This window comes from Thermobia domestica, chromosome 8 (assembly GCF_964235325.1).
Source record: "Thermobia domestica chromosome 8, izTheDome1.hap1.1, whole genome shotgun sequence".
NCBI classification, from domain to species: Eukaryota; Metazoa; Arthropoda; class Insecta; order Zygentoma; family Lepismatidae; genus Thermobia; species Thermobia domestica.
Window position 1 is genome coordinate 293,764,573 of NC_137461.1, and position 17,353 is coordinate 293,781,925.

Here is a 17,353-nt window from a genome sequence, read left to right on the forward strand (position 1 = left end):
GAAGAGTATTGCCAGAACTAACTTAGAACGAATTATTTTTTTTTCCCGAAATTTATATGAAATTTAATAATTAATTTATTTGTTTAAATTCGATAGATAATACACATATTTGGAACCTGCGTATTAGGGGATCTATTGAATTAGCTATATAGAGCTGTCACATTTTTATCACCGTATATATCTGAAAATGCAGATATAACAAGTGGCCATCGGTTATTATTTGGTACCAAAATGTTCACCATTCTCTTAGGTATTGATCAACACCAATATCATCTCACTATCACTTAAGGTTCCCGAGATATGGCTCCTTAAATCTACCGAAATCGGAACTTCTTCCAATATCTTGTAAACGGTAAGAGTGACGCAAAAATGTCATCACTTCTTTCAGGTAGTTTTTGATGCTCTATGGAATGGACGACTCAAAATTGGAAAAAAAAAATTGCAGATATCAGACACACAGACATAGAGAATTCAGAAACCAAGTATTTAAATTCGTTGAAAATGAAGGTAAACAAGGGGAATAATAACATTTTTGAAGTTGAAGCAGTTGTAGAATAGGAGCTTAAGGGTCATAACTTAACCCAGCGAATTTCGTCTTTTTCAAAGACGGATCACTATCAGTGATTTTTTTTTTCATTCCATTGACATATGAAATGCTTCCAATTTGAAGGAATTTGTTATGATTTCTCCATCAACTACTTGTATCGCCAGGATATTTCTTCTCTGCATACCTATCTATCTAGTTGTGTATTGTTTTAATTATGTGGATACATAACACACTCTCTCTCTCTCTCTCTCGATATATATATATATATATATATATATATATATATAATATGTATGTGCGTTAGTGTATACCAGACTAGAAATAACTCCCTCGTGTGTATAGCATACGCACCTTTGGGGTGGGAGGCCCAGGTTCGATTCTCAGCGGGAATTCATGTGGTCCGGATCCCACCATAAGCTGTAGATCCACGTCTCATACAGCCTTGCTGCTGAACGGGACACTAAACTCAGATATCTAATCCAACCCAATAAAACGAGAATCAGATAGCCTATTATACTTATTTCAAAGTGAAACAGTGTTATGATTTCCATTGGTTATTCCTTGCAATTTGCAGTCACTTCGAATAAGCATACAGGTAATTTTATGAACTACAACTTGGGAAAGTATGTGTATCTATTTTAACTAATTGGTTCATTATCCAATTATTTGTCTCTTTTTCTTATAAGCATTACTAATATATTTATTTAAAACATAATGCAGGCAGAGAAACAAAGAAAAATTAATAAACAGTACGATAAATAAAGTAATAAATAATAACTATTCTTGTATAATAACTGACTTTTTAAAGTCGGATTTTTTTTAAAAAAAAATAGTAACTCTCGGTAAAAGAAATGTTTTAAAAAATAACACGCCTTGAAAATGAAACAAAGAAAACCACAAAACAAATATATATTTACAATAATATTATGGAAAATTTCTTACTTTAAAATCAGACAAAATTAACATGAAACGCAAGAAGGAATAGACATAATAGCTTCAATGAATCTGTAAGTATTGCAGCAGGTAAGAAATATGACAATTATTTGAGCTGACTTTCATAATTCTCTTCGTTGGCTTTTGCTCCTCGTAACTTACGTTGGCTAAAAAGGTCGAAGAACTTAGGGGTGTGGCTGTGAATCGAATAAAGAGCTTTGTTTATGTCTTTTGACGCCAACTAGACTTAGAGACCCGATGACCGCGTGAGCAAGTAGGGAGAACTAAACTTCCTTTCCTCCTGCTTTATTGTCAATCTTCGGTTTTCTTTAAAACTGGTATTCATAGACGGCACCTGTTGGTGAAAATCATCTCCTTTTAGAAGAAAGAGCTACTACATGTGTTTGTCAAAATAATTTATTGGGGGGTAATCTTTGTGTATAAGCACTACTTGAACTCGCTGAATGATCACCCTGTCCCTTACTCGTACCTTTATATTACTGGCAACCCTGAAACCAACTTAAAAGACGGTATCCTTTTGATAATATATCTGGTTCCACAAGAAGGAAAGAATAAAAGCGGATGTCAATATGATTTATTGGGGGGTAGTTTTTGGCTGCTCATCTTGTACCCCCCGGTAATGCATGGGCAGCTTCAACTGTGGGCAGCACACCGGCCCTACGCAATTTGGCGCCCAGTTCAATGACATCATTTACCGTTCCCCCTTTCTCCAGAAAGAATAAATCTTAAAAGACGATTTTAAGTATGCTACCCTATCATTAACAACGAAGGAAAGTAAAAGCACTCGCACTCAGAAAGGCATAAGCACTACAATCTCGCTGTGTCTGTTTTTCCCTTTAAATAATAATCTATTATGTTAATGAAAGATAAGGCAAACATACCTGCAGAGCAAAGATTGTATCCTTTTTATAGAATTCAATATCGAGCTTCAATCCCAATATATCAGTTTGCAATTTTAGTGCAACCAGCTCTTTTATCTTTATTTCTTGATTTTCCTTCTACATCTGTTAAAAATTCAATGATAAGGAACTTGTTTCTGACAAAGACAAGACTTGTGTTCATATCAAAACTGTGATGAGTAACTAAATGCAAGTAGTGCTCACTATTGTTCGAGAATTGAGTTTTTGTATTTGACAACAATCAAGCAATTCATCCTGGGATTTGTTCGACCATTTGCTTTAGCACTGTCCATGTAATCTAAAACTAATGCAGCCTAAACATGATTTATGAATGTAGTATTCAAATAGAAGGCCAGTTCAGTAAATTTAACTTCCATCATCATGAAGTGTATCTCCAACAAGAAATATTTGTTTTGAATAATATAATTATGACAGATTTTGCCGTCCCATGCTTCAATGTGTAATGTTCTACGAAAGAAGCAAATGTAACAATCGAATAAAGTGAAATTTAATGAAATATTTCAGTTTAACGTCGCATGAGTACCGGGGTGTGTCCGTGAGACTAAAGGAGACGACTATTACAGCAAGTGAATAATAATGACAGAATTGGTGGAATGAGAAAGTGGGAGGAAACCCAAGAGAACTTACGGGAACGATGTTATCCATCACAAACTTACTTGGCCGGGAATCAAATCCAGGAATTCCAAGCACCAGAGGCAAACGCCCTACCGTTGAGCCACCGTGCCCCCCTCCCCCAACAGGCGAATAAATAAATCACAAAAAGTGAAATGAGTAAAAGTATCCGTTCATGTCTAAAACATAATCTTTTCTATTATTATTATTATTATTATTATTATTATTATTATTATTATTATTATTATTATTATTATTATTATTATTATTATTATTATTATTATTATTATTATTATTATGTCTCTAATCTGAACAGCTATCACACTACAATTTATTATATTAATCATTTTCGTTTCTTTCCTTTCAAGATCAGATGACTTGTTTTCCTGTACGAATAATTGTTACCCCAAAGCAAGGCAAATACCCAGTGTCTTCAATCGACATGTGTAGTTTATGATCAAAATGGAATTCAATTATCTCGAAGACTGTTGTTGATAATTTACCAGGTTTCTAAATGTTTATAAACTGCAGTCTGAGCACTGTTTTATTAGGCTTGTAATATTGTGATATTAGTAGAGAAGCCTGTCCATCACTTCACATAATAACCCTTCAACGGAAGCGAAGTTTTGAATTCCGTTTTCTGCAATAGATGGCCGGAGCAATTATCTTGGTTGGGCTCATTAATGGTGACTGGGAGCTACACTACTGTGTAATAGTATTTTTTTACGACTTGACACAGATTAGCATGGGCCCCTATGTTCGTGGGACTTACGAGTTAAGACTGCCCTGCTTTATATAGAAAGCACTGTAAAACAAAGGAAAGTCGACTTTTTTTTTTTTTTTATCTTGCGTATCTCCGCATAATTTGTAAATCACTCATTAATTATTACGTCATAAAATGAAAGATCAAATAACTATTATAAGGTTTTGGCCACGCGTATAGTCTAGTCTATGTTGGAAAAGTAAAACGAAAGTGGTCCAGAGAATAGTGTTCTCAAGCGGTTCGAGGGTTCGGCTCACATCTCAGTCACCATCGAGCCGAACTGAGAAGTAAGCCAAGCCCACAGCTCACCCAACCGAGCCGGTTCGAGCCCATGGCTCATCTAAGCCGAGCCGAACCCAATCGAGCGGATGGTTCACTTGAGCCGAGCCAAACCGAGCCAATGGTTCATTCCAATCGAGCCGGCTCGAGGTGTTGGCTCAGTTGAACCGAGCCGGGCCGGAGCTCCAGCTGAGTCAGTGGCTCAGGAGTCGAGCCGAGCCGAGTGACACCACTTCCAGAAATGTTTTTTGGCAAGAGAGGTCAAGTTTCCATTTGTTGGACTGCTGGTGACTGAGTGACCGGAAGCTGTTAATTCATGCCTGCTCATATCACTTGCTGCGCTGCTGTTTCTGGGAAATTGTTGCTCTCTTATCCTCCCCCCTTCTTTTCCAACAGTTCCCATCATCATCATGGATCACTCCCATTGCCTCGGAAACAACTACAAAAAACATTGATTCACTTTCTGTGCTCTGCCACACAAGTTACAAAAGATTCGCCACACGCAGAGATAAAGAAACCAAATATTTGCACAAGATCAAACGACATTAGCTAACTGGATAATGCGCGAAAAGTTACATACAACTCGATATCGTACACACTCAAATTATAGTTAATGGAACTCTTAAAAAAATACAGAATGGAAAAAATGTCTAGAGAATTTTAAAATCAAAACGATAAGTGAATCTTAATAAGACTCATTCATTTTAACTATTTTACTTTTGATATCCATTCGAAGAAAGAAAAAAAAAATCAATGACAAGTTTCCAAGCCTGTTGTATAGCTAATAAAAGTGAACTCGGATTGCGTCACAGCCGCTGGTGCTTTGACCCGTCTTTCTACCCACCTTCTGTACGACCACCATTGTTTTATGTCCACCAACAACGCAAGCAAAGTTTCTTGATGTAATTTCTGGCGGCACACATTTGCATGACTAGGCGCAGCCCCTTCTTTTAATTGCATCTTCCATCTTCTTCGCCTGACAATGCAACACTGCACAGACAATTTATTACCTGACTCATCCTGTCAGATCATTTTATACAGTCATGGCCAAGTGCAGGTTCTGCGTGATCCATACATACCTACACACGATTTACGGTGCCTTCAAATCTTCATCATTTCTATGAAAATCTAAGGGGGGGGGGAGAGAGAGAAAAGTTTTAAGGTTTTTAGTTGCCTTTACCAAGTTGTCTCACATTGTTTACATTATTATTTCCTATTGGCCGCGATGGCTCAGTGGTAGAGCCCTCATCTTTAGCGAAAGAGGTCTCTGGCTCTCTACCAGATCAGTTTTATGGTTAAAAAAAATAAAAGATGGGATACGGCAGTTTTCTCGGCATTTTCGTCGTTTCCTCTCAGATTCTCATTCTCATCCCACTAACTCTTTCAAAATAATTAATTTTCACTACTGCCATGTTCGTTTTACCTCAAATGTATATTGTCAGCAGTTTTCGTAGTTTGAGGGAAATTTTCCCCTAATTTAGGGAAATTTCGTAGGTAAATTTACCAAAAAGGGATTTTTCGATAAAACGTGAAAATCTACGGAAATTCTCACGCTGACTTCTTGACCAATATAAATCCTTAAATTTTTCTTTGTTCTTCGGAAATAAACCAATATAATACCAATAGTATATAAAAACTCAGTGCAAATTACTGTTTTTTTGAAGGAAAAAGTAAAAAAAAAAAGCAAATAAACAAAACAAATGTGGTTGACACTTACTTTCATAGCCAAACTAACCTTATTAAGCAATTTCTGTTTATTCAACAAACTAGGGAAAATTTCATACGAAAAGGGAAAATTTTGTGTCAGTTGAGGGAAATTTTCTGAAGCAAACCTAACCTACAAACGCTGATTGTGAGACGAGAAAGAAATTCATTTCATTTTTCACTGTAAATAAAAATAATTTCGCCTGAGTGGTTAGATAACCCACAGAACAACTGTTCAAGGTGGGTTGCAGAAGCTGACAGGAAAATAAGCAAAATAGAGACAAACCAACCAAACTCCATCGCTACAATCTGCGAAAACCTGTGACCAGCCAGTACGGAACGTTATACTGGGTAATGCGTGGGCAACGCTTCGAGTCCCGTTTACTTATTTCAAATAGCTCCGGATGGCTTTACCATGCTGGGTACGTCATGAAAATTGTTCATGTCACTTCTTGTTTATTTAGCAAAACCCACATATATACAGGGTGCGGCAGTGGATCGGGCGATTTTAAAAACGTTATTACGAGAAAATGATGAAATTTATTTGGGTGTAACATGTTGGAATACAAACTAGACACGAAAGTATTTATTTACGTATTTGTGAATTAAAATCACTGAACAGAAAGAAGAGTTGCACAAAATAATAATTTTAAAAAATACTGCACCACAAAAGAAAATAATCACAATGATTTTTTTAAAAATATAGTTTTCTTGTGTCTGTATGACAATTCCAGAATTGAAACGTCGTATTCACGAAGAAGCTCTGAGCATTTCCTTAAATATGCTGCAAAGAGTAATGAATGATCTTAGCAAAAGGGTTACTGAAAATGTACAGAAGAATGTCGATCATCTGCAAAATATCAGTTTTGGGCAGTTACATTTTCAGTGGAAGATTATTTCCTTTATTTTGCGCCACACTGTTTCGTGTTTAGTGACTTAAGCTCATAAATAACTAAATGTTTTCATGTGTAGTTTGTATTCCAACTTGTTACACAAAAATAAAATAAATTTCATCATTTTCTCATAATAACGTTTTTAAAATCGTTCAATCCACTGCCGCACCCTATATATACATAAGGGCGGATCCAATGCGGGGCTAAGGGGCTATACCCCCCCCCCCCTTGACGTTCAGGTTTACACTGCATAAAATGGGCTTCTATTCTGCTTTACACTGGATAAAACGGCAAATTATGGTTTAGCCCCTCCCTTGATCATATCCTGGATATATATATATATATATATATATATGATTTCGAAATAGTAATTCTACAACATTATTCGAGTTTAACGGGAATCAATTTGTCTAAAGATCAGACATACGTAGTAATCGACAGAACTCATAAACTGAACAAAAGTAAGGGTAAATCATTATGCGTAGTTTCTGAGAAAATTGATTTTTTTTTTTTTGTAAAACCTAAGAACTGAAGCTATATGATATCCATGTCTCCTATTAACATAAAACTGATATTAGAAGTATACCTCCACCAAGTTTTTGACTGTAATACTAGGAACATGACAGTGTCTAGTGGGCCTGTTTGATAATCTCCCATTGCTCTCACTTCATTCTTATACGAGAAAATGTGCTCCCGGCAGGATTTGAACCTGCAAACACGAACAGCAAAAGCAAGTGCGCTATCAATATTAAATTACGACAGCAATATTAATTACAACGTTCCCAATCCATTTTCAGTCATCTAAAATTATAAAACATGTTTCTACCCAATTCCGGAAGTGAATACATTCCTGCAGCCTCGCTTGTGGATATCGTACAGCGCCGTATTCACTGGTCCAGAGCATAAATCACCAACGAATCATTACAAGCGCCCGGGTCATTGGTTACACATTTTCACTGAACTGTTGCTATCATCGAACGGCTTCACTGCATTAAATACATCGCGTAATTAAGGACATCGCATCAATAGACATGGATACTTCCAATTAGAATCGGCTAGTACATGGTCCTCCGAGTTCTATGCATTAGCAGATACTGTTACACTGATTTATACACTGAAAACAAACATCACAAAAATCTACTGAGTGGGCGAATGGTAAATAAACGTTTGTTAACTTTGATGGATGACAACACACACATTCCACTAAAATATACTAGCATGAAATAAAATTATTTTGAAACTGATTAATTACCACGCTTTGAAATTACGAGCTCCCTGGTTTCAATGCTGTCTTTTTTTCTTTCATCATGGCTTCTCTCAATTTTACTAGGCGTTTCTCTTCTGTTATTTCGCGAGATTTTTAATATCGTCCAAGATCTTCCGCAACGAAATTATCTTTAGAAGAAAATTTTTTAAAAAATCGCCAAACAACTTGATTTCACACTTGTCTTCGAAGCTTAATGATGCAAAGTTTGCTTTTAACGCTATTCATTTTTCTTTGGACACAAGAGTGTGTCTGTCAAGAGTTCGTCCATTCATAGATATGCTTTACAATAGAGATGGCCACATTTTTTTGAAAAATACTTTTCGAAAAATGAAAAACGAAAAATTTTTCGAAAAAAGAAAAGCGAAATTTTTTTGGAAAACGAAAAACGAAAAATTTTTCGAAAAATGAAAAACGAAATTTTTTTCGAAAAACGAAAAATAATTTTTTTTCGAAAAAACGAAAAATTTTTCGAAAAAGCGAAAAACGAAAAATAAAATTTCCAAAAATCGAAAAACAGATTTTTAGAAAAAGACCATCCCTACTTTGCAAAAGTTGCCAGATACAAATATCTCACTAGCCTGCTTAAGAATCATAAGTTTCTATCATGTTAATATGTTTTTAATCAAGAGTCATACGTAATTTGCTTGTGAGATTTGTATCTCATAGTCGTTCCATAATAAAAAAATGTATATATATATATTTTTATATGTTTGTCTTTTTTTCATCTAGGAAAAATCACATGCAGGTGTGTCGTGAAAGTTTCAAAAGTACTTTGGTGTGCCCCAAAGGAAAAAAGGTTGAGAAAGGCTCTACTAACCAACAGTGAATGCTATTATGCTTTCTGTGAACATTGATAACTAGGTAGGTCTTGGTTGAATTCTATCCGAAAATTATTTTTCGATTGTTAATGTTCCCAATGTAAAACAAATGAAATAGATCTGCAAATCTGTTTGTTGTATGAAATTGTTTAGTGTCCGATTTGCTAAGACAAGCCTGAGTTCGTATCTCTGTTGGGTTGATGTTTGGTTTGAGCTGAGCGCCTCTTTCAGCACAGAGGCTATATGAGACGTTGATCTATAACTCAAAGTGAGAACCGAACCACATGAGCTCCAGCCGGAAATTTAACCTGGGTCTTCCGCGCCAACCGTACGGCCACGAGTTCTGAGGTCACCTCTGTTGGGAAATGATTGTTGTGAAAAATAAAATGAAATCTGTATTTTCACTTCTCATCTTATGTGATGTAGAGCATAGGACACGAAAGATTTATAAAAGAATTAGTAAAATCAGAATGTGGGAGAAAAACCGAAAAGAACCAATGATGTTACTGCTGAGGGTATGAAGGATAGTGTTATGCCGTTCATTATGTATTCGTATTTGTATTTGAGACCTTGTACACCTAGCAGGGCTTGAACCTGCGACCAAGTGCACCGAATAACAAATGCTACAGAAAAACCTAAATTAAAGATAGGTACATATAGTGATGGGCAAACTCCCGAAAAAATATTTTTCGGGAATATTCCCGAGAAGATTCTCAAAAATGGGAATATTCCAGGAATTTATGTACAAACACAAAGAAAATTGCATTCTATTACTATATTAGGATTTCAAAATTATTTTTTTTATCACAGTATATTTATTACTGTTTTCCCCAGAAGATTCTTTAAAATGTATATTCTGAACGCTATTATAATATTTTATTATGTTTAGAGAGTACGCATAAATATATATTTATATACAATATGTTCTATGCAAGTAAACATTTGGTATAGAAAGTCCACATACTTTTACATCGCTAAATAATTTAAATTTATACGTAAGAGGGTTTTCTAAACTTGACCCTACTACTGATATTATAAACAAATTAGGTTAGGTAACTGCCACAAAACACATGTCTCGCCATTTTATCAACATTTGCGCATACATATTTAGTTCGCAATATTTTCAAGATACTGACTTATCTTTAGAATTTTGCACGTAACACTACCACACACGATCTTTCTTCCTACACATTTCTCGAAATTTTATTCGGTAATTTAGATGTAAGAGAAGCCCGGGGTGCTCCGGGGTGTATTGATAGTATTTCATTCCTATTTCTACAAAATTTCTACATTACTCTACAAACTTTTTTTTTCACCATTTGTAAATTAGTACTTTGCTACTTTGTAGTGCAAATGGAAATGGAACTTAATAAATCATATTAATTAGTTATATAAAGTACAGTCAACGAATTTTAATTTTTCTAACTTCCAAATTATCTAAAACCTAGAAGTAAACGATAATAAATTAAAATAAAGTAATTAGTTATATGTTTTTTTATTATTTGTAAAATAAAGTAAACACATGGAAATAAATTCCTTCCCGGGAGTTTATATGCCAGGGGGGAAAAACAGAATATTCCCATTTTTATCTTCCTTCCCACTGCCCATCACTAGGTACATATAAAACATTATATGAATACACAAAGTCACTTTGATGGACACGGGCTTAATTTACGTTCTTTTTCTCTGTAAGGGGCACGATCGCTCATCTCTGGTTCGATCCCAGGCAATGTGAAAATGAAATCTTTGAGTTTTACGTCCCACGATTATGCTGACTACGCTAAAGGTGATGATGAGAAATGAATGAAATGGTGGAATGAAGAAAGTGAGAGGGAACGGGAGAACCCCGAGAAAACCCACGCACATGGTGTTTGTCCAGCACAAACTTCACTTGGCTTCTTGGCTTGAGCGGGGATCGAACCGGGAACCCCACGCTTTACCACTGGACCACTGCAGCCCAACTAGGCAATGTGAGTGTGTCGAACATCATGCCCATGGTTTTCTTGAGGTTCACCAGTTTCTTCCGACATTCGCATTCCACCAATTATATATATCATAATCATTAGTTTCCATTAATCATGTCTCCATTAGCCTACAGATTATACGAACATAGAATGTAAATCTACAAATTTCACTTCTTTTTATTTTCTTTTCAAATGATGTGCTACCTATCGTTTTAGCCTTGTATTGTCAACAACTAAGTTCCTATAATTTTTATACATTTTATAACTACGTGTGTCCATTGCACGATTATAATTACTGCTCATTCCAACTTCGGAGAAAAATGTCCCGCGCCTTGACGCGGATGTCAGACTCACGTTAATTGATGAAGTTTTTGATGATGACGATTATTATTATTATTATTATTATTATTATTATTATTATTATTATTATTATTATTATTATTATAGCTCTTAAAATTTAAATTTCGTGAGGCATATACTGTATATCAACGATTATATGACATCGACCTGATCAAAATGACATGCCTGAAGATAAATTTCGATGCGTAGTTCTCGACAAAATCGTTAAAAACTAATTTTTATACAGCTAAAAATTGTTGCAATTAGCAGTTTTTATTCTGCTGTAAAAGATACTTAATTTGTGCATTGTATAGGTCTTATATGAAAAAAATAGCGCTTGTAACTAAAAGATTGTATGTTTTCTTTGTGCTCTGTTAACAGTGAGACTCCCACTCTCCTAATGATGACAGATATTCTTAACAGTTACACACGTATTACCTGTAGATTCTAGAATTTATTACTAATTAAATAACCCAATTTTACTTTAAACAGACGAATCATGCTATAAATTTAATACAACCATTTTACAAAAATAAATAAATAAATAATTTTAAAAAAATACGTATACTCTAAGAAGTCATCGCGTAAGCCACATTGAATACTACTGTCAAAGAGTACTATGATATTCTAGTTATCACTCCACGATAATAGTAATCAACACCTTCAAATGGGTTCCATATCTATAAAAAGGTATTACGCAGGAATTTATTTTGGGGGGTCCAAGGGTTCTCCAAAGGGGTCCAAAGGGAGATCCAAAGGGTCCAAAGGGAGATCCAATTTCAATATGAGGGTAACTTAATTAAAATTTGTAAAAACCACTCCTAAAATCAATTTACAAAAAAGTCGGAATATTGGGGGTGGGGCCGGACACCCAACCCTTGCCTACGAGAATGAAATCCATTAGAATGAGGTGGAAGAAAATGGAAGAAATCGACAAAACCCACATAATATTCACCAGCAATTAATATGACCTAGAATCGAACTACGGATTCTTCTTTCTAAAAGACGAACACTTAATCCTGGTCCCCTCCCTGTACTAACGTTCAAGTACCAAATAAATGTAATATCGAAAATATTAATTAATGAAATTGTGGCAAATTCTGAGAGTGATCGATGAATGTGCTAGGCATATGCTGGATATATACCAGTATTTCTAAAGAAATATATAAGTATCATTCGTAAGGGGGCACGGTGGTTCAGTGGTTGAGCGATTAGCTCTAGTATGTGTGGGGTCCCTGGTTCGATCCCCGGCCAGTGTTCGTGAGTTTTCTCGAGGTACTCCTCTTTCCTCTTTCTTCCATCATCATTCATTTGCCTTAACCATTGTCTCCCTTAGCCTAAAGGACATAATTATGGACGTTAAACTGAAAGATTTCATCTTAAGCATCATTCGTTATTCGAATCCCAAAAATCTATCCAGAGAAAAGGGAATATAATCGTTTTTCCCAATATATGAAGAAATATTTGTTTTGGGGAAAGCGACTTTGTGCTCACCCTATATATATATATCGGGAAGAAAAGGGAATTCTCTTTAAAATAACGATCAATTTAAGCGTGCTATCAAATTACGCATACATTTTACGTACCGGTAAATAACTACTAATGCAACACAGTGTACGAAGGATCAAAACTTTGGAACAAAATATCAAATGCCGGAGGATGCATGGCTACCAGCGCACGATACCGCGTGATGACCGAACTCCCGACACTTTTTTTTTCCTCTGAAGCGGCATACGGCTCGTTGCCATGGCGACTGCTCTGAGTGGAAGGGACGGTAGCCAGAGTCAATAAGACATCGCCAACCGTCCAAATCGAATCTGGGCCTCTTAAATGCTAACAATCTTCAATGTTATCAGTGGACTCGTGTTAAAGCAGTTATATTTCCCACAAACTAAATGCAATTCTGAGTTTTCTATTGTTGCAATATAATCTGCAGGTTAGAAAAGGCACTAAGGTTGAATTCAAAACAATACAGCATATTATTGCAATAATATCTGTTACAATTAAAATACGTGGGACCTGATTATGAACCGCTAATTTCAAACAACACAAGAATGGCCATGTGTTTGTCTGCAACAATAGATTTCACGTAAGCTGCCCTTTTCGGATCTTGCAGTTATTTTTTGTTTGTTTGTTTTCTTTGTTGGTTTGCCCACTCGGTTAGTTTACATTTTGAACTTTCGAAAAGGTCAAGGATGTTACCTTAACCTTTTGTTTCTTTTTCATCCATACTTTTTTTTTTTTTTTTTTTTTTGTCACTTTTCTATACGCTTCAGTTACTTTACTGGCCGGCACCTCACTGTCTGATCTGGCGGCAAGTTCTCCGTGAATAATCAATTCGTTACTACAAACATTCCGTGTTTGAAACCAGCAAGGACAACAATCACTCATTTTATTTCAATAATACTTCAACATAATTAACAATTTATTTACTATATTTATGCACTTCAGCTGATGTTAGCATAGCTCTGAATAATTTTATGCATTGCTGTTACTGTTGCAATACATATAATTTACTGTTTCGAGTTTTGGAATTATGTTCAGATTAAATTTTTAATTGAATTTCATATTTCTGTCTTTCAATTGTTTCTAATATATCAGAGTAATAAATAAGTATTCATTACTCTATGCTCCTATTTTAATACCGGTTATAGTAATGGGAGATATTTTACAATGTCTTTTGACACACAATAACGATTTTCAACAGTGTTTACACTCGTTAAATTTAACAGACTTTTAAATTTTTTGTTAAATCTCAAAAATGAAACATGAAAAATCATTGTCTTTTTAAGTGTACAAACACAAAATTGATGCTATAACATCTATTGCCCCAACCCTCTATAACCCTAAAGATCAATACGTACCATCAACTACATTATCGGGTATCTCAGCTGCTACTTTCTTCGTGGTAAATATCTGTTTCACACTGGAACACGAAAATCCTTGAGTAGTCCGCCTGGTCGCCGCCGGGAATTCAGTCGTATCCCGAGAAGTTGAGGCGGCTAATGCAATCTCAAAGACTGTCGAACTAATGCACAATACGGATAGCAATTGTAACGTACGACTCATATAGGTCACCATCTTGCCGTTAGCATCCGGAGTTCACTTTCCCAATCTACAAGACGTTTACTAGAAACGTCAAAAAAACACCTTATTTTGACAGCGACGGCTATTCTTTATCATCAAAGAGCAGAAGTACACCACCATCCAGACATCTACTCGACAACTGAAGCTGTGACTGCTCTTGCACGGTGCACACGGACTGGGATTCTTACGTTTTCCGTCACATGACAAGCCGCACATATGACGTCACAGTTCTCCACTGCACGACTTGTGTAGCGTGTGCCATCTGTTAGCTAATTCTTGTACTGTTATTACAAGTTCCGAATGTTGACGTTTGGGGCCACTACTTGTATAGGTAGAAATATAGACTAAACTGTATGAGTAAAATGCAGAATTTAAATTCAAATCTAAATGCGGGAGACATTCAACCTAGGATATTCCAACATTTAATCCTTGTCATTAAAAAGATTAATAATAATAATAATAATAATAATAATAATAATAATAATAATAATAATAATAATAATAATAATAATAATAATAATAATAATAATAATAATAATAAAATTTAAAAAATCAAAATTTCCGTACGATACATTTCAAGTAAATGAGATATAAATAGGGCGTCATTTGGAGCTTCATAGGGCAATTGCCCCCCTGAGTTTCAGATCTACATATATTTTAACCAATAGTATAATAATACGTTAATAAAAACATGAAAACTTGGGTATATCGGCTCCTTAACCAAGCAAAATTTGAAATGACACCGCTAAAATGAAATCAGGGGGAGGAGAGGCTTCAGGATTTTAATTTTGAGTATGCCTACTCCCTCGTTTATGGATATATATATATATACACATTTGATTGATTAATGACAGTAGGAAATTCTTCTACGTAGTGGTTTATGCTATTTGTTAAATAATTATCTATAGGGTGGTCAAGATAAAAGAGGCTCCATGTTTTATAACTCGTTTATTGTAAATACAGATTACATAATAGTAAATTATTATTGTGGCAGGGGCGGATCCAGGGGGGGCAATCGGGGCGATCGCCCCCCCAGAAGAGGAAAACTTTCTTATTATATATATATATAAATGAAACATATTCCAACGTTTTGTGCCCTTAAAAGTAGCAGTATGACAACCCACCGCCCCCCCAAAAAGTCGGTCCTGGATCCGCCCCTGTATTGTGGTCACTTTGATCATGGAGCCCACACTTTGATCATCATAGAAGCGTGGAAAAGATTCATAAAAAGATGAAGAACGACTGCCGCTCTCTCTCTCTCACAATACCAACGTACCGTAAGACGTTGCTTTGCACTTTAGGGGTTACTTTGCACTTCAGGGGTAACTTTGCACATAATATGAAAAGAATTGCACAGTCGTCTGTCGGTAAAACCATGAACTGTAAAGAGAAAGTTTCAACTGCCACCGTAAGATAGAACATCTAACTATACTGTATTTTGGCTATAATGTTGGCGTTTAACTTCAGTTCTAATTACCGGAAGTTTTGTTCTTGTAGAGGTAAGGAAAGCAGTCACTGTAAAGGCCGACAGATGCCGGAAGGGATTTCTTATTGGAAAATAAATTACGAAGAGTGGCGGATCAAGAAAGATAGTTTGAGAGGGGCTTCACTCAGAAAGGCTTCGCCTTTTTTATATTATTATTATTATTATTATTATTATTATTATTATTATTATTATTATTATTATTATTATTATTATTATTATTATAAATCACTAGATTTTTAGGGGGCTTGAAACGTATACACATAGGAATGACCAATATTAGATTTTTTAAAAAAAATAAATAAATAAATCATGCAATTTGGGTGGGCTTCAGCCTGAAAGCCCCAAACTCCGTAAATTTCCACTAGTTACGGTTGGGATGATATTCTTGGACACAAAGAACAACCAAGGCAAATCAGTTCACGGAGATTTTTTTGTTCTCTTTTCCTGGGTTAACATTTTTGTGTGACATATGCTAAACTATCAGAATGTGGTTACTGTCCCTGTACCAGAAAATACATAATTTTCTTTACAAATATCGATAATCCATACAAAGTACTGACACCGGTACCATCATTCTAATATTCATGTTTCAAGACTGCATGCAGTTTTGTATAGGAAGTGAAATTAACAAAACAGAAAACACTGTACAGAAACATTATGTTCGTATGTTCAACATACTTTTTTTGTACATTGTGCAAAGCATTCTTAGCATGGGCACCCGAAGAAAATTTTCTAGGAGGGGGCTCAAATCCCTGGTTGTTATATTACGTTTGGTATTTTTTTTATTTGTATTAAGAAATCTAATACATTTTCGTGAGCCAGGTGGGGGACTCAAATCCCACCTTTCCTCCCCTTCGGGATATATATACAGGATGTCCCAGGAGGAAGGGGCAATATTTTGGAAAATGGTAGTATGAGTGATTTTAAGCAAAAATAGTTCATATTAACATAGGTTCTAATCTCAACGGTTCGAAAGCTACAGGTTGTGAACCATTTTCGACTTTGTTGTGTATTGTTCACTCTGTAACTATTTTACAGAGGTAAAACATAGCGAATTTGAAAGGTGATGGAATGGCCTTTCCAACGGTATGCAGCATATTGCAGTGTTGTCTTTGGAAGGGAAGCCATTGACGGACATTTGAGAAAGTTAAGGTTATTTAAAGTAAATGGATGGCAACACTGATTCCAGATATCCCTCAATAACTTCTCTTCCAAAGATATCACTACCACATATTGCATATCGTTGGAAAGGCCATTCCATCACCTTTTAAATCCGCTATGTGGCACCTCTGTAGTGTAACTACAGGGTAACCAACACGCAATATAACTTTAAAAACGGTTCACAACCTGTAGCTCTCACACCCTGGAGATTACGACCTATATTCATATAAACTTTTTTGCTTAGAATCACCCATTTCCCAAAATATTGCCCCTTCCTCCTGGGATATATAGCTACTAGGGACGGTATTCAGAGAGAATTCGTTAATCGATGGTTAGACTCATACTAGTTAGTAAGCATACTAAATATTTACTAAGGAAGGTGCACATTATGATATTCAGAACTACTTTGAGTACAACTAAAATGATGATTTGGGTATGATTAACTTATATAATCCAAATGCGTCGGGTGAGAAAAATAAATGTGGCAACTACGGAAAAGTAGATGAGCGCATGCGTAGTCTGTAAAAATGAAAATATATGAAATACGAAATGTTGTGTC

The 17,353-nt window shown here is 35.5% G+C and overlaps 1 protein-coding gene across 2 annotated transcripts in view; it reads right to left on the reverse strand.

Moving 5' to 3' along the window:
* dally (division abnormally delayed protein) overlaps positions 1 to 14,318 on the reverse strand; it is a 405,711-nt gene extending 391,393 nt beyond the window's left edge. The window contains exon 1 of one of the 2 annotated variants that reach the window (XM_081770004.1): positions 13,925 to 14,318. In XM_081770004.1, coding sequence (XP_081626130.1) covers positions 13,925 to 14,141 — 217 coding nt within the window. In that variant the 5' untranslated portion in view covers positions 14,142 to 14,318. The remainder of the gene's footprint in view (positions 1 to 13,924) is intronic. The other variant, XM_081770006.1, reaches the window with a different exon arrangement.
* Between the last annotated feature and the right edge of the window lie 3,035 nt (positions 14,319 to 17,353).